The sequence below is a fragment of the Fusarium phalaenopsidis genome, assembly GCF_050370095.1.
Source record: "Fusarium phalaenopsidis strain FUZ10S chromosome Unknown contig_32304, whole genome shotgun sequence".
Classification (NCBI taxonomy): domain Eukaryota; kingdom Fungi; phylum Ascomycota; class Sordariomycetes; order Hypocreales; family Nectriaceae; genus Fusarium; species Fusarium phalaenopsidis.
This window is the reverse complement of record NW_028145404.1, coordinates 1836800-1857164: the sequence shown is the minus strand read 5'-3', so window position 1 is coordinate 1857164 and position 20365 is coordinate 1836800. Positions and strand designations below refer to the sequence as shown.

The window sequence follows — 20365 nt, the reverse complement described above, 5'->3', positions numbered from 1 at the left end:
TTCACATCCGTCGCGACGTATTCATAATCATCGTCATCGCGATAACCTGTCCCTGCCTCCTTTCGCGCCACCCTTCTTGAGTCCAGCATCGCATCGCCTCGTCTCGCAACATCCACCATGCCCATCACCCTCAAGCGCAAAGCGCCAGATGCTGACCCTCCTCCTCGCTCGACAGCCATCCCCACCGCCCTCCCTCCCTCGGTCGAGGAGGCCTACCGACGGAAATGCATCCAGCTGAAGAACCGCACGAGCGAAGTTGAAGACGCCAACGATGCCGCACGCCTCCGCCTCGCCCGTATCAAGCGCCAGGTCGAGAAGCTGCGAATAGAGCGCGCCTTCTTGCTCGAACAACTCGCGAAGCGTACCAGCGCCAACGTCGAAGATTCTGATGGCAGCCCCAGCCCACCTCCTACAGTACGCTCTCCCCCTTTCTTCGTTCCCCCCCAATCTTTCGACACAAACCCGTTCCCTTCGCGTTTGCTTGGCAAATCCTTCTCTCCGGTCTGCCGCCGGCGCCCGGTTCAATGTTGATGCTTTTGCGCTTGGATTAGGACTACCAATTCGCCATCCCCAGTGAGTTAGCTGCTAACCCCCAGAAGCCCAAGGATAAGCCGTTGCGCACCAAGCGAGGCCACCGAAAGTCCATGATGCCGGACGCCGAGGCCAAGGCACCTGGCGGTGCCTCGTTCAACACCCAGAACGCTGGCTCGCCCACGTCCGAGACCTTTTCGCACCCGCCCGAGAGCCAGTCCAAGGGCCCGCACGCCAACGGCATTTCTAAGGAAGCCAAGACGCCCGCCGACGCCTTTGAGCTGTACTGCTCCGAGACACGACCCGCCCTCGAGGCTAAGCAGAAGGACGGTGACGCCGAAGTCGACGTGGAGAGTGAGCTGGCCCGCGGCTGGAAGGAACTGCCTGAAGCCGATAGGGACGAGTTTCAGGCCAAGTTCGAACAGTCACAGGCTAAGAGCCCTGAACCTAAGGAGACACCCGCCGCGGATAAGAAGGAAGAGGAGAAGCCCGAAGAGACCAAGCCCGCAGCTCAAGACGAGGATGTCGAGATGGGCGACGACACCGAGGACCAGGATACGCAGGCGGGTGAGAAGGCAGGAGAGTGAGCGGCATCATCAGCCAGACTTTGATAATATCGGGGAGGCGTTCTGGTGGGTTCATGGATTCGGTCACACTGCGCATGTTTGGCCATTGCACACTTTTCAAAGGGGTTTTCGCATTAAGGAAATGATATTCGGAAAGGTTTCAGAAAGAAACGGGAACAATAGAGTAAAGAAAAATCCTTCTCCGCGCGCATCGTCTTCCACCGTTGCCGCGAAGCCATCTTATCTAAATATTCTGTATGTTTTACACCGGTACTCCCGATCCATCCCATACGATTTTCTGGTTTCCCCCGAGACAAAAAGAAGTACACAATCCCGCTTCGCTAGAGAGCGCTGTATGAACGGCGAAAGAGCGGGAGAGAATAAAATGGCCTGGCTAGGCTGTGTTCTAGTCACCAATGTACAAGTCTACCACGATATTTATCGCGGCGACGAGGATTTCGGCTGCAATGAGAATAATCACTAAGAGATTGGTTAGCTTGGACATATATCCAGTGTCAGAAACAGTGACAACGTACCAATCCACTCCAACTTCTCATCATGGCCGTGGCTAAGCTCTCCCTTTAGCACAGCTAACAAATCGGCAATGACGTCGAGACGTTCTGTGAGAAGACCAACTCGCTGGTCCATCTCTAAATAACTCCTCACGGCCTGGTACACAGGCTCGAGCTGCGGTTCTACCCAGAACAACTCGGGGGTGTCGAGGACGGAGCCGTTGAGGTGGATGCTGATGCGGAGGATGAAGAGCTCGCCGATCTGCATGTTGATCTGCGATCGCCGGAGCGCAATCTTTCCCGTCGTCGCTATTTGGGTGGGAATGTCTTTGCACGTTTCGACGGTTGACGCTATCAATTCCTCGTAGAGTGAAGTCTGAACGGGTTTAGCACAGGCATTGTCATCTTCTTAGGCATTTGCTCACCTTGACGCTCTGCGCCACCGCATGGGAGATGGCCAGTTTGGTCATGTAGTTGTTCTTGTCGCGCAGGGTGATGAAGTCGTTGTATATACGGGCCTGGTAGTCCTTTGTGTAGTAAAAGTTGAACTTTTCCGTCTCAACATCGTCGGCCGCCAGCTTCTCCGTCTCGAACTTGGATATCTCCTTCAGGAACCTGGCCTCTTGGGCCTCGGTCATTCCCCAGATGACCACAACTCCGTAGTCAAAGAGGAACACCTCGGGTGTGTGTATGTGTGTGTCGAAGTCCGGATTGCTCTCGATTGGGTCGCGGTCATCCACGGCGGAACCTAAAATGTCTTCGTTGCCAATATGGGAGCCGTTCCCATTAGTATGGCCATTGTGGCCCGAGGAGTGGTCCCGGGTCTCTGATTCAACTCCTTCCTGCTGGGGATTGATCAAGTCGCTCCGTTGGGGCCTCTCATCCATGGCGTCGCCGCCAGTAGAGTGTCGTCGCTCATAGTTCTGAACCGGATCGCGGCTGCGAGCGCTCTTGGCAGCGTAGTTGTACGGCGTGTATATGCATTCGTCGATGAGTTTGGGGTTTGCGCCCCTGGTCTTGCCCCTCCCCTTGAGGAACCTCATCAGGGCGTCCATCTCGTACCGGTTCGCGGTACAGTACGCTGTTACACGGGGGAGCCGGTCTCTGTCTGCCTTGCCCAGCTTTGCCGCATCCCTTCGTGCGGCGGGATCTTTAATCCTCGTGTACTGAGAGTAGACATCTCTTCCGCTTTCTTCGTCGGCCTCCTCGTCCAGGTCCGGGGCGGGGAGTAGCTTGAGCTTCTCCGTCTTCTTGGTGCTTCGCTGGGGACCAATCTTGGGCCCGACGCCCAGATGAGCTACCGCAGGCACAGATCCCTGACTATTGCGTCTGCGGAGCTTGTTATTGAGGGCTGTGAGCATGGGAGGGCCGCCAGCGCCGCTGCTAGATCCGGCGCCATGGTGGTGAGGGCTTCGAGGTTGCAATTGTAGTCGGCTGGGCTCGATGGTTCGTGTGACGGGGTTGTCGCTAAATGTAACGGTTCGCGTTCCCTTTGGACGAGTCTCGGTCGGCAGTAGAGGTGTTGATTCGCTGGGCGGCGCGTCGGATGTGGTGGTGGTGTGAGAATCCATCTTGGTGAAGCTCACAAAGATGGTGAAAGTGTCGAGGGCGACAAGGCGCGAGCAATCGAATTCAGCGATGCAACACCACTCTCCCAGAGAGCGGGAAGTAACAAGGGCCTATGACGGATGTCGCAAAAAGACTGTCAAAGATGGTTGATGCGATAGGAATGCTGTGGTAGATCGAATAGAAGAGCTTTCAAGGAGGATAATGACTGATGATGACGTTTTGCGCCCAACTTGGACAGAAGGTTTTCTCCAATTTCGGCCCACTGAATGCGAGAGCTACAGGGGACCCGCCACTAAAGCAGCCAAGCTACAGCGCGTCCACGTGCAACTTGACTGGCCCTGGCGACGGGACCGGGGCAACGAGCAATGTTCCCCGCCTTCAACCTTGAAGGTTCATGAGTTGCCATAGAGGTTAAGAGACGATAATGAGACTGGAGTGAAGATACATTGCTCCAAGACTCATAGAATTCTTTCTGGAAATTATGTTGGGATTCGTCTCTTTTCTTTCCCTCGCGCTGGATTCAATCAATGTGGTCAGTACCTCACTCACGTATATCACATCCAGTATCAGCACACCATGTAAGTGAGGGCGTCACATGTGAAACCACCAAGCACATCAAAACTTGACGATTCGCAATCGATTACAGAAACATCTGCTTCTCGTAGACCCTTATGAAGAGGTCCAGCTCTAAGCACATGACAGGGTCGTCCAAATGCTCCAGAAACCATGTTGGGATAAAGAGAAGCCATTGCCAACCCGTCCATATCTAAGCGTCAATAATCTTCACCTCCATCTTAAGGCCAGAGTCGTCCAGCCGATCAATTAGGCCCTGACCAAAACAGGCTGGCGTATAGCAGCCTCCGTCAAGCTGGTTTTCATCTTCCAAGATAGTCGCAGCGATCTCTGCGAGCAGCATTCCCGTCACTGAAAAGTCATTAGCACTTGTCAACGGTACTACTCAGCAGTTCCATCACTTACAGTAGTACATGCCGCCATGATGCCACATGTGGCAATAAGCTGCCTTGCCTGTGGCCTTTTCAGAGTCAGGATACGCAATACATTTGTATTCGAGTGCGTCGTTCTCTGTGTCTTCGGGCTTGGCGCCCTCTCCAGGCTGCAAAACACGGTTCTTAAGAAACGCCCTCAACGGAGAAATCGACACAACCAACATGCCTCCAATCAGTAGGAGCCAGTGAATGAAGATCCCGTGGAGCCAATTGCGAGCCTTCATGTACTCTGACCAGGTAAAGTTGGGCCCGTAGAACTCATCCTTTCGGGATGGTGTCTCTGAGAGCAGTCCCCAGGTCCGCTCAATGACGGGGATGTTGGTCGATGCCATGGCAGAAGTGGTCATCAGACCAAGGTTAGGGATAGTTCGAACACCAAAGATCTTCTCAAGGATCGAGTCCTTGGGCCTCGTGGGCTCCTTGTGGGGGATAGGAGACTGAGCATATGGACTGTTGGCCTCCTTCACTTCTTTCAATGTGAAGATATCCCAAAGGCCGAGCGCAGTAGCCAGAGTGCCACCAGAAGGGGTCGAGCTGTGCTCACGGTCAGAATACATGTATCTTATCAATTCATCAAGTACAACTCACCTGATTCTGTGAAGAGAAATGGTAACATCCTTGGTCGGAGTTCCCAATTCGGTGCGGATCGCCTGGGCCATAGCCCATGTGCCGAGGTCCACGGGAGCAGACTCAATACCAGACTGAGGGACCAGGATAGCACCCGTCTTCTTGGCAGTCGCCTCATACTTCTTGATCATCTTGTGAACCCATGGGAACTCGCCCGTGGCATCCACATAATGGGTTCCCGCCTCAGCGCAAGCCTTGAAGGCATGTTCGCCGTAGACACTGTATGGGCCGACAGCGGTGATGAGGACACAGGTCTTTTTCGCGAGTGCACTTAAGTCATTGTCGTTGAGGCTGGCGATCTCAATGCCTGCACAATATTAGTTAACGGTTAAAAATACGTGGCCCTTCAATGCCTCAATGGGAATCGATTCATACCTGGCGGCAGCCGGTCAGGATTGCGCTTTTTGCACTCGTCCACGACAGCTTGCAGTTTAGACTCTGAGCGGCCGGCGACAGCCCACTTCAGGTCAGTCGCAAGGTGAGTGGTGATGTACTCGGCAGTCCATTTGCCCGTGTAGCCTTGAAGGCGGTCAGACTTGTATGAGTTGCTCAATTGCCTCCTGTCTTGAACTCACCGGTAGCTCCAAAAACGACGAGGTCGTATTGACGACCATGCTCTTTGATAAAAGGCATGTTGAAGCTAGTGGTTGCACAATGGAGTAAACTGGTAAGTAGAGCCGACGAGGAGGAGGGGAAAGAAGTCGTCTAAAATACGAGAACGTGGCACTACTCTAGACACGATGCCATGTCTTCTTTTACATCATTCTACCTCTGGAAGTAGCTCTGGTACACCCAAGTGGTCGGTGTCTTGCTCCAAGCCGGCCCACCCACGGGAGCTTCAAGGGACCCTGGTATTCAGCCCAGCCGCATCAGCATCTTATCTCGGCCTCATGTGTCAGTGATCCTCAGCTGGCAGGTGCTGGAGTAATGAACCATTCCTTGGTAAGATGAGTGTAGAAATAAGTGAATTTTCTACTATCAACACAAAAGGCCAATATGACGTTTCCATTTGTAGTCTGGCCTCACCACCTCAAAGAAAGCGTCGCCAAGCTACCTAGGTAGCCCAGCTCAACCTCGTCCAGCCAGTGCTCTTCTGTGCGCGCAGAGAGCTGGGGAGCTTGCACGAATCAGGTTGACGGAAAATCCTCAACAACCGAGTGCCTCCTCCGAGTCAGATTGCGTCTCAACTCCTAGAGTTTTGCCGAGCTTTTTCCTCAATTGCCAAAATTCAAAGAAAAAAAAAAGTAGGTGGGGCCCACTCGCTTCCTCTCACGTGCTACGTGCTTGCGCCCTAACGAAAATCACAGGTCCAATTCCAAGCACACTTTCGCAGTCAGCCTCCAACCGCAGTCGAGCAACTTCACCTCCGCTCGTCTATCATTCCGTCTTCATCCTCCCAAGACGTCCCACACATAAGCCCTCAAGATGACCAAGCGAACGAAGAAGGTCGGCGTGACGTGCGTACCCCCCGTTACTGAATTGCTGCTGGAAATCAAATTGCTAACTCTGTCGGCAGCGGTAAATATGGTACCCGGTAAGTTTCACGATATCCCATCGCCGATAAAACTTCGACAACGATCTCTCTCTCTACGACCTCGCCTCTGCCACGACCTCCCTTGTGCTTGCGACCTCTCCCTGGTATCTGCGACTGCGTCAACCATCAAGACGGGGCACTGGATCACAACTGGAACAAGAATCCTGGCAGCTTGGAACGGTCGTGGCAGACCAAGGGCAGAAGGGAATGAGACCACCGCTCGACGGTCCGGCATGATCATATCGAGCCACAGCAACTAACGCATGGCTGTACAGTTACGGTGCCTCCCTGCGAAAGCAGGTCAAGAAGATGGAAATCACCCAGCACGCCAAGTACACCTGCACCTTCTGCGGAAAGGTCACCGTGAAGCGACAGGCCACTGGTATCTGGGACTGCAAGTCTTGCAAGCGCACCGTCGCCGGTGGCGCTTACGTCGTCTCGTGCGTCCCCTCTCCGCTACGGCGACAACTGACACAGCAATGGAGAACTAACACCAACACAGCACCCCCGCTGCTGCCGCCATGCGATCGACTCTGCGACGACTCCGGGAGATTGCTGAGGTTTAAAGGAGTGGACTTTAGCGGGAGGGGAAAACGGCTTTGCTTTTCGGTCTGGTGTACGGGGGAACATGGATTTCGTGCCTACACTACGAGTTGGCGGACTGGACGTCAGCACCCGATCTTCGGTCGCATAGAGGCCGTTCGATTAGCAATGAACAAAAATGAATTGCATGGTTTCGGACCCTTTCAACGAACAGACGGATCTTTGCGACCTGGTGGCAGAGGCCCCACGGATTGTGTGAAGCCATGGCCAACCAGCACTGGGGATTCCAACTCGTGGGCGAGACAAGACAGCGTCATTATCGTCAAAATGACAAAGCCCCCAACTCACATCCAATATCATCGTGGCAGAGTTCAGCGCACTGAATAGGTTGGCCTGTTAGAGGTCAGGGGATGACCAGGGCAGTTGGGTTTTTAAACGTCATCGACATCGTAGAAGAGTCACAGATATACCGCGTGTATGATCAAATATCAGTCTCAGATGGTTGGTTCATGTGAAGGCAAAGGACCCGTTTTGCTCTGTGGGTTGGTCAGACCGCAAGTGCGGCAGATGTCGAGCTGACTACAACCGTGACAGGCTGATGGAAGATGAAGACTCCAGGTCCGTCTCATGAAGTCGAGCCCAGTGGGCCAAGGCAATGGCCTTGACCAAGGTGGTTTGCCGCCCTGCCTTCCGAGCGCAAGTGGGGGTTTCCATGCCTCTGCACGCATGAGACAGCGCAGCGCATTGCTTTGGCAGCAGATCGCGGCCGACTCTCGACGATTCTCTCCGATAGCGAACCCACCTCTGCCTCCGGACGATAATATTTTTTTCACGAGAGGTAATAAACAAGAAACAAAAACAAAACTGCGTGTCTCTGTTACGGCCCTATGGGAGGACGCGAAGCCCATCCCTAGTGTTAGGCGCCGGACCACACAAGCAAGAGGGGCCTATCCCAAGAACCCTGATCTATCACTCAAGTATACCCTTCAAGGTCGCATCGTGAGTCGAGCGGAGACCCACGACGGTTGTCGACTCACGGTTATTGCGCGTTTGATGCGCAGAGTGAGAGCAGACCGCCCAACAAGGGAGGTTTGACGCCATCTACAGCAACAGCCCGAGTGCGTGCGTGACTCGTCATGGGGCTAGAGGTTGTCGGGGGTTGGTGCTCAGAGCCCCCCCGATAAACGTGGAAGCCCAGTTCAAGCAAGGCGAGATCCGTCACGAGGACCGCATCGCCTGTGCTGGGCGGGATGAGCTAATAGGGCATTTCAAGGCAAAATGTGGGCTGGGCTATTGCTCAGCTCGACGGTAGTCTAGGTTTGCAGTTGAGAGTCGGTGAGATAAGCACTTGACACTTGACTTGTACCTGAGTGAGTATTCGTGCGTATGAGGAACCAGAGAGTGAGAGGATGTTCGGGTGTCAGGCAGGCCTGATGACAATATGCGCATGGGGCGGATGGAGTCGTCGTGTCGCAGGTGACGCCTTGCTCAACAGCTGGAGCCTTGGGGCGAGCTCAGCGGGAGAGACGGGAGAACTGACCAATCTGCCAGGTACCTCGTTAACGTGCTGTGCTCGGTACCAATTACGGCGACGACGCTCGCATCGGAGGGGGATTAGCCCAGCCCATGAAGGTATCGTAGTAGTAGGGGGATGGACGGTCACACGTAAAAAGAGTTTCCTTACATTGGGTGTCTTCCCTTCTGGGCAGGCGGAGAAAACAACCTGAGCATAATAGTACAGCACAGCACAGAAGAGCACGGCACAGGACCGTCCCATGCCGGATTCCATCGCTCCGTCATCCATTCACCTTCATTTCCATTCTCATTCTTTGCCTCTTGCCTACCACTTTCCAATCAAACCCATCTCCCCCTCCCTGGCAGCCTAGACACTTGTCCCCAGTCATCGACCTTTTCGTCAGGGGAATTCACGCTTCCATTGTCTTGTCCCCAACCTTGAGAGTTCGATACACGCTACAACCGTGAAGCTTCATAACGGGCATCCCCTACCACATGTGGGCTTCCAGAACGTCACTGACGACACGATTTCAACAAGCCACTTCGAGTGTATCACCAGCCACTTGAGAAACGGACAAAACATTTCCTCCCCTTTGTTAATCTTGTTATTCCTCATCTTATTATTATTCACTCTCAATCACTCTGCCGACCGGCTACGCCTACGACTGCAGTTCCACCTCTGAACAGGCAGCCAGGACCCTGCAACTTGGGTGGCTCACTGTTAGTACCACTCGCAGGGATACCTGTACCTGTACCTTTGTCTGGCGACAACCCGACTTGGGAATCGGACAGAGTAGCGAGCCCAGCGCAGCGTCTTGCTTGGACTCGGAGACTGGACAAAGAGGGAAAAACCAAGAGGTATTTATTTTGTATTTCTCTCTACATAATCAACCCCATCACCTCCCCACTTTCAACCCCCCTTCCCACTCTCTTCCCGTCATCTTCGCCTCGACTCGACGCGACCTCAGGTACCCAGAGCCAGTCATCCAGGGTCTCTCTTCCTCACAGAAGCCCAGCCCCAAAACGCAGCAGGGACTGATGCTCCCCGCGGACCGACGGCCCCTGATTGGACCATTGTCAGGCCCCCCCTAACAGGCGCCAAAACCGCCTCTGGAGGCCCGCTGCACTTGGAACTTCCTTCCTTCAATTCTCAGCAGGCCGCTCCATCCCTCCCAGGCGCTCTCTCGTCCATCCCATCCACTAATACATCACCACTCACAGCCAGGCCCTGCCGCTTTGCCCCCCCAAAAAACGAGCCATCCCGCCTAAATCGATCACCACCACATTTACCACGCCCGCCGCCCGCTCGAATCCATTTTCTTTGGCCGATTCTCTTTTACATGTTTCCATCAAGATACGGCCTTTGTTATCCAAAACGACATCATGTCTGAGCCGGAGCAGTGCATTATATGCCTGGATCCCTTACCACGGGCCGCCCTCGAGACGGACGCTCAAGCCGCCGTCAGTGTAGCTGATGCTGTTGCTGATGCTGCTGCCACTGACGGTGCTGTCGCTGGCGGCGAACCCGCTCCCGAACCCGCTCCCATTGCTGCCGCTACCGCCCTCTACGCTACAGCTCCCAGCTCCCTCGACGACGATTCCAGCTATCTCAACATTGTCGCCGCCCTTGACGGATGCAATCACATTATCCACGATGCTTGCATTCGCTCCTGGGCTCAAAAGACAAACACCTGTCCCATCTGCCGTAATCCCTTCCACTCGGTCCGCGTTTACAACGGAGTCGATGGTAAGTTTAGCTCATCCGCCCTCGTGCATGTCTGTCTGCACACGCTGACTGGTGTCACTATGCAGGAACACCCATCTCGAAATACGAAGTCCAAGACAAGAAGCAGATCGCCGAATTCGACGTGACCCAGTGGTTGGGCGATAATCCCGAAGAGGAGGAGGAGGAACAGGGCAATCCGTGCCCTATCTGCAACTCGGCAGAGCGGGAAGATATCCTCCTCCTTTGCGACAGCTGCGATGCCGCCTATCACACCCACTGCATTGGTCTGGATGCAATCCCCGACGGCGCATGGTACTGCATGGAATGTGCCCATCTTTTCCAGCTCGAGGATGAGCCAGAGCTTGCCGAGGAGACTGATCGGTCCCCTCGTCCCACATCTGTCCGACGCCCAAATCCACGAAATGTGCGCGGATACCGAGTTCGAACTAGAGAGCGCATGCGAAGGGCCCGCCGTCAAGCTCGAAATGCTGAGTGGCAGGGCGCCTGGGGCCAGTTTTCGGGTCGCTTCTACGAGATGAGCGACTTGGACCTCGACAACCACGATGATGAGGATGAGGAGCTTGAGCAATATCGACGGTTCCAAGAAAGCGGTCGACGCGAGCTCGAGAGATGGCAACAGCGAATGGACATAGCCCGCCGGCTGGGCGCTCGCGACGTCTTTGTGAACAATATCCCCCCCGCCATAAGCGAGCGCCTTCAGCCCGCGCCCGCGCCTGAGCCCGTGCGAGAAACAGCCGAGGAGAGACAAGCATGGGGCGCTCTCGCGCGTGCCCGCGAGGTTGAAGAGTCCAGTACCAACTCTCGCAAGCGCAAGGTGCGATCAGTCACGGCATCCCCTCGGGAACCCGTCCAGGAGCCAGAACGCAAGCTCAAGCGACCTCGAACTCGGCGACTTCCGACCCAGAATGGCGAGGGCTCGAGCTCTGTATCATCCCCAGCGCCCGGCCCCTCGGCCGGACGAGTCACGAATGGATCGTCGACCAGAAATGGTGTGGTCAACATTGGCGGTATAGACCCTCCCCTCGTCTCGTCGCTTCTGAAGGAACTCGAGCCGAGCAACATGTCGGACGATGAGACGTCGGGCACGATGAATGGATGGCGACATCCACCAGATGCTTCGTCGCCAGCCCTATCGCCAGCGCTTTCTCCCTCGTCATCCGCTTATGGCAGCCCCAGGGCTCTCTCCACCACTCCTCCTCCCCTGCTCAGTCTGGCGGGTCGACCAACCTCACCAACCCTTTCACTCAGCACCACTATCCAGCCTCACTACCCACCAGCAAACTATTCACCTACCCGCACCAACAAGACTAAGAATATTGAACATGGCACGCAGGAAGCACGGTCAAGAAGACCACAAGAGGCGCAACCAAGCAGGCCGCAGGAGACACAGTCAACCAGACCGCCTGAGGGTCGGCCGTTGGAACTCCGCCAACCCCGGCCACGCCGGGCACACCAGGTGCCAGCGCAACCACCAAAAGACCAATCTCCAACAAGACCCAACGCGGCGTCCGATATCACTCATGAAGACAAAATCAGGATCAATGAGATCGTCAAGGGCGCATTGCGACCGCACTGGCGGTCTCAGAAGTTGACGACAGAGCAGTATTCAACCATCAACCGGGACATCTCGAGAAAGCTTTATGACGAAGTCAAGGGCGCAGCTTCGCTGAATGATGATGCCCGCCGGCAATGGGAAAAGAGAGCTACCAAAGAGGTGGCTCAAGCAGTTGCAGAACTGTCTGCTTAACGACAGAAAGCGGGAACTGAGTTTAGCGGGCGTTCAGGTATCATGGGGCGGTCCATGTGGTTTGATACCCAGCATCATTTGAAGAGGAGCATGATTCTTTGAATTTCGAATAGCGTGCGTGGTGCGGCGAAGGAGTTGGGTTGGGTTGGGTTACGATCGTGGGTCTTGTCTTGTTTGTATCTTGTGTGTCTGGGCCATTATTATCTTGGCTCCATGTGTATTCAGTTATATGTCTGTATATCATTTTCGGCAGGCATTTGAGCCTAGGGTTTAGGAAATCAAAGCCGCATCTTTGAACCGCAATTCGAAGTTCAGCCGAATCGCAGTGTTATGTGCAGTGTTGACAGAGAACCTGAGATTCACAGTTTAGCCTCGCGTCTGCCCAACAGATGATCGGTTACCAGCAAAAGGGCACGACAGCTGCCCAGGTGTTGATATTCTGCTTGGCTCAGAGAGCGAGGTTGGACTGAGGAAATTGTATCACGATGAAGAGGCGAATGACAGCGAGAACGCTCGGCTTAATCTCTCCCTCCACGATAGCTGCGTGGGGGGTTGAGCGAAATGCAAGCACACGACGGACAATAAACCAGACTTGGCGCGGATGAGATGTCAGCAGTATCTATCTAACAGAACCCGGTGGGAAAATGATAAGAAAAAGCTTCTTGCAGGTCCCGCTAGCGAAAAAGACTGCGGAATTCACTCTCGGCACACGTAAATGATCAGGACGTTCTGGAGGTGGAAACAGGTCTTGACGATAAGGAAATGGTGCCTTGAGAGAGAAAAGAAGAAAGAAAAAAAGGAAAAGAGAATTGGAAATTTGCTGTGGGTTATGGTAGAGTGGTTGATGCCTGAGGCATGGATGGAGTCTGAGGGGTCTTAGGTAAGCCTTCTGAGAGTTCAGAATCTCGAGGCACGGTCACCAATTGGACAGAGGTACGTACCTCGAGCCGGAGAAGGAAAAAGTTCTAGAGGCGCGAGAGCATCGTGGGAACATCACCAACGTCGGTCCCCAAATCGCACCCATATTCCCCCCCTCCTCCACCGAGGGTAGACGGCTATAATGACAGCATCAAGTCGAGGTGGACGGGCCCTTCGGGCTGCGCTATCCAGTGAGTCCACCTGCCCTCCCGTCGGGTCTCAATTGAACGCTGGAGGACCTGGAGCGGGCTTTCAACCTCAAGAGCTCTTGTATAAACTAACGAGCGGGAATTGTCTTTAGCTTCTCCCAATGTCTGCGTCCGATGCGCTTCCTCTTCCTCCTCCGCCTTCCCTAAACTCTCGGCCCGCCTCTACTCCTCCGCCGTCGATGCCACAGCCACCACTACCACAGACTCTGCCCCTCCTGCGGCAGCCCGCCGTCCTCCTCCACCCTACGATGTCCGGTCCGGCATGATCCTCACCCGGCCGCCACTGGTGACGCGGAAACTGCACCCGTTCGAGAACTCCTTCTTCTTCTACCAGAAGCGGCTCGAGGAGCGGCTCAACACTCCCTTCATCACGAGCATCTACTTCAAGCCCGACACGGCCCGCCGGCTGGACTGGAACGTCAAGGTCCAGGAGCGCCAGGGCACCGTCGCCAAAGAGCTCGGCGTGTATAACGGCAAGAGCTCCAAGGCCTGGGACGACGAGCTCCGTGTCGGCGACCAGCTGAGCGACCAGGAGAGCATCGTCAAGGCCCTGCTCAAGGACGCAGAGGCCCGCGTCAGTGATGACGCCGAGCTCATCGCCCCGGATGATGTTGTGCCTGTCGAGCCGCCCGTCGACCGTGTCACAGAGGCCGACCGCAAGGGCGATGTGAAGCGACTGGATCGTCAGCTCGACCGGACGCTGTATCTGGTTGTCAAGGGCAAGGATGGCTGGGGCTTCCCCGCGGATGTGATTCCCAAGGATGAGAACCTGCATGAGGTAAGGATTCTCTACTCTTTCAGCACGAAAAGATACTTACAAACTACTCCAGTCCGCCAAGCGTGTCCTTGACCAGGCCGCTGGTGTCAACATGAACACATGGGTCGTCGGCCGCGTGCCCGTCGCCCACGTCGTGACGAAGCCCACGCTCAAGGCCGACGGCAGCGTCGAGAAGAAGGGCCAAAAGACCTTCTTCCTCAAGGGCCGGATAATGGCCGGCCAGGCGGACCTCGAGGGCAACCCCTTTGGCTACACCGACTTCAAGTGGCTGACCCGCGAGGAGCTTGAGGCCGAGCTGTCGCCAGAGTACTTCAAGGGCGTTCGCAACATGATGGCCGACAGGTAGACTAGATGGGCCAGGCAGTGAGAGTGCTGCGTGTAAATTATCATGTATACTTGCTGTACAGAAGCAATTGACAAGTGAATATTGTCTCGTGGGCATCCACATAAAGTCGACATCATAGCATGGCAGGCTGAGATGACTCAAGCCTCATTATCAGGACATGAACTCAGGGGCAGGACGGGAAACGCCTCACAGAAATTCGAGGCGGACTAGATCATCTGTTGTTACATGATATGGTATTCATCGCCTCCGAGGCATCGCAAACCAACATCGTCAGCCTCCCTCTAGCCTAGAGAAAACAACAGCAGGAATTTCAATTCATCATCGCATAAGGAAACCCTTCTCAACTCGCCCAACGCCAAGTCCGCCCTCCAAGCGCAGTGCTACTACACGGATGGATAGGTACAGCAAAGACAAAAGCCCATCACGCTCTTCTTCCCGCTCAGTTCGGTCTCGCCTGACCCTCGACAAACTTGAGGGCATCGTCCGCGGTGACGCAGTCGATGGTGCTCGTCTTGTTGACAAACGTCACACCGTAACACTTGTCTGCAACGTGGACAATCTCAGGTCGGAAGGTGGTGCAGATGAACTGCGTACCAATCTCGTTGGAGATGGAGTCGAGGAGCGCTGCAACAGCGGTACGATACTGGGCGTCCAGGTTGGCGTCCACCTCGTCAAAGATGACCATGGGACTGCTCTCGGTTGCCTGGAGGGCAAAGATGAGGCAGAGAGCACACAAACCTGGTCTTGTTAGAAAGGGTATCGCTCATCAGGGGGCAAGGTAGACTCACTCTTCTGGCCACCACTCAGCTGCTGGATCTTTTGCTGCTCATCCAGATGCTTCGAGTTGAACGAGACACTGATTCCTACACCAATGTAGTTCTCAACAGCACCCCGTGTCTCTCCCTCCGAGTCATCGGCCGGCTCCTGGCGACGATCGGTCCGTCGCTGGATAAGCAGACGACCATGACCAGCGGGCACCAGCTTGCCAAAGATGGTCGAGAACTCTTTCGAGACTTGCTTGAACGTACGCTCAATAGCCTCGTCCTTTCGACGGTCAAGGTGCTCAACGAGTTCCTCAATAGACGTTTGGGAAGCGTCCAACTCCTTTCTTCTCTTCATCAGCTGATCTTGCTGGGTGGTGAAGCTGTTGTATTGCTCAAAGGCCTTCTTGTTGACGTGCTTATACTTCTTGAGCGCCTCGTTTACTCGCCTGAGCTTCGATGTGATCTAGAGCATGTCAGTTCACATTGTTCACACTCTATACCCATATTACTCACTGTCTTCTCCTCCATGTTTTCGTATTTATCAAATGCTTCCTCAGGGAGCACACCGAGGTCTCGGATGGTCTTGGCGAGTTCGGCAGCCCGGGCCGTCCAGAGAGCCTTCTGACGTAGACTCTTGTCCATCCTCTTTTTGTGCTTCTCGATCTTCTCCGAGATTTCTTGCTGCCTTTGCTCTCGCTGCGCCTTCTCGACGGCCATCTGGTCTAGACGGTTCTGTATGTCATCCATCTTGGCCTGTGTCTCCTGAAGGCTGGTCTCGACAGCTTTCAGCGCCTTCTGAGCCTTCTTCAGCTCCCTCTGGGCCTCCTTCAGGCCGCCTGACGATAATCCAGATGCTGAATTCTCAAAGGCTTGACTGTTGAGCTGGTCAAGCTTCAGCTGCAGGTTCTGGCGTAGATCTCCCTCGAGGAGCTGCTTCCGTGTTTCCAGGCTGCGGCGAGCATTGCTGGCCTCGTTCCATTGCTTCTGGAGTTCCTGGACACTGTCGCTGAGTTCCTCCAACTGGCGTTCCTCGGCCGCTGTCAAGCTCTTCTTGAAGTCGGTCTGAAGTTCAGCCTCGTGGCCTGCAACATCTTCCAGGAAAACATTCATGTTCTTCTCGACACCCTCCCGGCGCTTGATGGCAGCTTCAAGGTGGTTTCGTTCGTTCTCTAGATGCACCGACTTGTTCCTCAGTTCATGCCTCAATGGCCCAAAGCTGTCATCGGCCTGCCGCAGCTTCTGCTCCAGCTTTTGAAGTTCCGACATAGCAGCCGTGATCTCTTGGTCTTTGAGCTCAACCTGTCGGCGGATATCGCGAGACTCGGCAATCTTCTCCTCGTAGTTGTCCCGCCATTTGTTTACAGACTGAACCGCTTGCAGCCGCGACTTTCGTGGGTCGATATATCCACCGGTCATGGCACCTCTCTTGTTTGTGGTGTCACCCTCGGCAGTGATACCATCAACGCCATGGCTTCTGGCATACTGGCCGGCAACCGTCAGGTTCGGGCAGACAACAACCTTGCCAAACACCTGCTGGAAAGCCTTCTCGTACTCGGGGTTGTACGTGATCTTGGACAAGAGAGGCACAGCGTCGTTGGATCTGGGTAGATTGATTTGCCGTGGTCGCAGTTGAGCAAGAGGCATGAAGGTTACTCTGCCTCCTCGTTGTCTGAAGAGAGCATCTGCAAGCTGAGTGGCGGTGTCTGCATTATCCACAACATAGTGAAAGAGACTGGCACCAGCAATTTGTTCCACGGGAAGTCTATAGGCGTCGCTGACTTCGAGGAGCTCTGCCAGCGTTCCGTATGCTCCGGGGATGTCGTTCTCTTGCTTGAGTCGTCGGATAGTTGCCAGACCACGTGCAGTAGCTCCGTCCATGGTATTCGACAGCTCACGCTCCGATGACTCCTTCTCTTGCCGAGCATCACCAATGAGTTTGTTGAGTTTGTCGTCCTCTCGTCTAACAAGCTTCCGTTCGTCATTCAGTTTCTCAAGAACGTCGTGTGCCTTGGTTGCCTCATCTGAGATGGCTTGTCTTTCACTGTTAAAATTGGCCAGGCGAGTTCGAAGGTCAGCAACCTCTTGCTCGGTCTGGGAGATGGATTGCTGAACCCTCTCAACCTCCTCGTCCGCGTCGATCTTGTTGGCCTTCTGGGTGCTGATGGTGCGATTCAACTCCTCGATCTCTTGCCTTAGCCATGCATCACGCTCGCTCTTGTTTCTGAATCGTGATCCTCGGCTTTGCTTGGCAAAAAGGCGGTTTCTCGTAGCTTCCACATGATCGAGTTGCCTTCGTACCTCGGCCTCCTCTTCTTTCCGTCTGTTGTAATCAGGGATGATGGTCGCCAACTCTTGCTCCTTAGCGGCTATGTCAGCCTGAACTGATTCCAGTTCTGCGGCATGCTGTGCTCGCGCTTGCTCTTGGGCAGATTGTCCTTCTCTGAGGTTCTTGGTCTTCATTTCTGCCTTGGCCAGCGCCTTTGCGTTGTCGCGCCGATCTTCCTCAAGTTGTCGTCGATCAATCTGCAGCATCTCCATGTCGCGCTGGAGTTTATGTACTTCCGCATCGAGTTTCTCAATCGCCTTTTCGCCCTCTGTGAACTCGTCTCGTCTTATGTCAGTGTTGTCAAGGCCGTCTTGCCGGGCGTTGTCAAGTTCCTCCAGAGAGTTCTGGATTTTAGTCTGCTCGCTGTAGTAGTATGCGTATTCCAAGCATCGCTTCTCTCGGTCCTTGTTCTGATAGGCCTTGAGCTCTTCCTTTTCCTCCTCCAGCTCGTCCAATCGTTCTTTGATGTACTTGAGAAGCTCGTCGATCTTTTCTCGCTTGTTGTTGGTCTCGTGCATGATTTTGAGCGACTCGGCACGACGGGTTTCGTACACTTGTGTTCCCGCTACCTCCTTCAGCAGGTTCAGTCTGTCCGACTCCTTCATGTTGGTCAGGGCAGTGACTCGTCCTTGGGGCACGATGTAGTATGGGTTTGATCGCGAGAATCCTGCAGCTTCGAGGAGGTTCATGACGTCCGATTTAGTCACAACCTTGCGGTCAACGGAATATTCGTCCTTTTTAAGACCAATCGTGCGGCGCAGGACGACCTCCTTGTTGCCAGTCGGGAAACGGTCGTCGCTATTGTCAAAGATGATCTCGACGTATGCTGACATGACGGCGGAGCCAGAACCCTCGTGGAGGAGACCCTGGCGCTCCTCGCGACTCATCTGTGTGTAGGCATCGCTGAGGACGAAGCGGATGGCTGCAAAGAAGTTGCTCTTTCCGGAGCCATTGCGACCGACGATGACATTTGTCTTTGACGAGAAGGGCTCAATGACGGTCTGGTCCTTGTAGCTGCGAATACGTCAGTCAGCGGTGAGCCAGAATAGAGGCGGGTGCGAGGAGGGGTCGTGTGGGCGGACAACCTACCTCTTGAAGCCCTGGATAATGATCTGCTTGATATACATGATGAGCTGCGCCGGCGCTGTAGCGCAACATGCGAGGGAAACAGGGAGTTGTCTGCGAGTGGATGCGCAATCTCAACTCGGTCTGCGACTTTTGCCTCGTAGATGCGACCTGATGCGATTCGACGCGTCGGCTCAAACACCGCGATCAAAGTGGTGGGTGTCGGCGCGTCGTTGCGACGGGACGTGGTTTGCTGCCTGAGAAGCTAGGCGCTTAGCGGCTGGTTGACGGCAGGTGGTCCGTGCACTGTTGGAAAGCTTGGTCTCTATCATCCTGTTCTAGGCTGGCAATGGCATGAATGAATGCCACCTTGAATACGTCGGCTTGCAAACGGTTTGGACCTGAATGACCATTACGTACAGTAGGGTTGTATCATTAGACAAACCCGGGTCTGCCTCGGCATGGCTCGAATGCCTCTTCAGTATTCCCCATACCAGTTGGGCGAGTTTATGAATGCCATGCAGCTCTACGGCATGATTCGCGTGGCATCACAACCCATGCATGCCGAGCTCGCAAATCAGGTACCCTTTGATACATTGGTAGCAGATATCATGGGGTCAATCCTCGCTTGTCTCACTGCTGGGACTTTGCCTGCCTTGACCGCGTATGCGTGATTGATGTCGGTCACCTTTTATGAGGCGTTGGCTCGGAACATGGGGATGTCCGACCGCTGTTGGTTATCGCCGTTGATTTGGTCGGCCCACCCCATATGTCTCGCCTGGTAACGCCCCTGTAGTTGAGAGGCATCGTTCGCGCCATGTGACACAATTATAAGGTTGCCGGAGTCAGGCAATCCATTGTTGCCATGCAGGGCGTCACCGTGCAGTATTGGCCACGATGTTTCCTCTGGTCTGCCGAAGGCATCTACATGCATAATACTGCCTAGCTAGGCAGCACGGGCACGGTCTGGATAAGCGCTGCATGAGGCCTGTGACGAGGCTGCAAGCATTGCGCTATGCCTGCCCTGGCGGACCCGTATGTGGGCTTGATGGTTTACAAACGATGTATCTGTTGTTGGCCATCCTCCCATCATCGACAAAGTTGTCAACATCGAGGCTGAGGGTAGGCTTTCACAACCCAGCACAATGACGCCGAGAACATCGCCTTGTGCGCCTCCCGCTTGCTACATGGCTTTAATGATCAAATCCAGACGTCGCGACGGTCGGGAATTTCAAGGGAGAAGACATGATTCAACTTGATGGTGTAGGGTAACTGACTCGACTGCCGAGTTGCGCTAGACAGTGGCCGCTCTGTCAGAGAATCCCCTTGACGACCCGAACCCGTCAGCAACGATCGCCCTGAGGCTGGTGCTGGGCGCCTGGGAGACTTTACTCAGCGCGGCTGGACCACACTTTAAGTGGACCCCCGCACTTGTGCCGTCAAGGCCCAGTCGAGTCAAGCCCCAAAAGGACAAGCCTATTGGAGAGGACCAAGGGAATCAGCAGAAAAAAAAAAAACAAAAAAAATGGCAGGGGCCGCGAAATGACGCTAACAGGCAAGAGGGAAATTAAGCGAGCGCAGTCCGAGAAACCGTTGGCCGTGCTTCCCAAAGCCGCGCCGCGTGTATAAAAATACAAGCACTCACTTATAGAAGACCCGGCCTGCCCTCCACCCCGATTTTCCCGGAACCACAGCACAGCAGGAGCGAGCAGCACCGCCCAGCTTGCGCAAGCGGCAGAGCAACCAAGCAGGAAGCACCCACGCCTGTCCAGGAAAGAGCCAGCTTCCGCAACCACGAACGAATCAACTTGCATTGGTATTTGCGCCCGCTTTTTTTTTTTTATACTCTTGCCGCTTGACAGTCATTTGCTCCCCTGTCACTTTACTTCACAAAGCGACGTTTGCTTGATTCCATATTCATCCATTCCCATTGCCGCAATTCCCCCCCGTCTTACCTAGTCAACCCCATCGCAAACAACTCCCTACCCAGACCCAGCCTTCTTCCGAACATCCCGCAACCCGGCCAACCAGCGGGGATTAAAAGCGCTGACGACCATCGCC

General features: G+C 54.6%; 7 protein-coding genes across 7 annotated transcripts; 4 read left to right on the top strand and 3 right to left on the bottom strand.

Annotated features, from left to right (window-relative positions):
• Positions 1–117: 117 nt before the first annotated feature.
• On the top strand, positions 118–1118 carry LRP88_09875 (HMG-box domain-containing protein; the record flags this gene model as incomplete). The annotated part of the gene is made up of 2 exons (XM_083246350.1): positions 118–414; positions 600–1118. The coding sequence occupies 2 exons, from the start codon at positions 118–120 to the stop codon at positions 1116–1118; spliced, it is 816 nt and encodes a 271-aa protein (XP_083097463.1).
• A 385-nt stretch (positions 1119–1503) lies between these two features.
• Positions 1504–3180, bottom strand: LRP88_09874 (RMD1 family protein; the record flags this gene model as incomplete). Its single annotated transcript, XM_083246349.1, has 3 exons — positions 1504–1577; positions 1634–1985; positions 2035–3180. 3 exons carry the CDS (start codon positions 3178–3180, stop codon positions 1504–1506), a joined length of 1572 nt encoding a protein of 523 aa, XP_083097462.1.
• A 764-nt stretch (positions 3181–3944) lies between these two features.
• Positions 3945–5445, bottom strand: LRP88_09873 (Saccharopine dehydrogenase-domain-containing protein; the record flags this gene model as incomplete). Its single annotated transcript, XM_083246348.1, has 5 exons — positions 3945–4102; positions 4157–4719; positions 4774–5119; positions 5188–5331; positions 5388–5445. 5 exons carry the CDS (start codon positions 5443–5445, stop codon positions 3945–3947), a joined length of 1269 nt encoding a protein of 422 aa, XP_083097461.1.
• Positions 5446–6237: 792 nt separating this feature from the next.
• Positions 6238–6912, top strand: LRP88_09872 (60S ribosomal protein eL43; the record flags this gene model as incomplete). The annotated part of the gene is made up of 4 exons (XM_083246347.1): positions 6238–6269; positions 6329–6346; positions 6622–6786; positions 6849–6912. The coding sequence occupies 4 exons, from the start codon at positions 6238–6240 to the stop codon at positions 6910–6912; spliced, it is 279 nt and encodes a 92-aa protein (XP_083097460.1).
• Positions 6913–9787: 2875 nt separating this feature from the next.
• LRP88_09871 (uncharacterized protein) lies at positions 9788–11898 on the top strand (the record flags this gene model as incomplete). Its single annotated transcript, XM_083246346.1, has 2 exons — positions 9788–10151; positions 10217–11898. 2 exons carry the CDS (start codon positions 9788–9790, stop codon positions 11896–11898), a joined length of 2046 nt encoding a protein of 681 aa, XP_083097459.1.
• Positions 11899–12958: 1060 nt separating this feature from the next.
• LRP88_09870 (mitochondrial 54S ribosomal protein mL46) lies at positions 12959–14149 on the top strand (the record flags this gene model as incomplete). Its single annotated transcript, XM_083246345.1, has 3 exons — positions 12959–13007; positions 13118–13803; positions 13856–14149. The coding sequence occupies 3 exons, from the start codon at positions 12959–12961 to the stop codon at positions 14147–14149; spliced, it is 1029 nt and encodes a 342-aa protein (XP_083097458.1).
• Positions 14150–14588: 439 nt separating this feature from the next.
• LRP88_09869 (cohesin subunit SMC3) lies at positions 14589–18366 on the bottom strand (the record flags this gene model as incomplete). The annotated part of the gene is made up of 4 exons (XM_083246344.1): positions 14589–14887; positions 14938–15354; positions 15414–18253; positions 18329–18366. The coding sequence occupies 4 exons, from the start codon at positions 18364–18366 to the stop codon at positions 14589–14591; spliced, it is 3594 nt and encodes a 1197-aa protein (XP_083097457.1).
• Positions 18367–20365: the final 1999 nt, after the last annotated feature.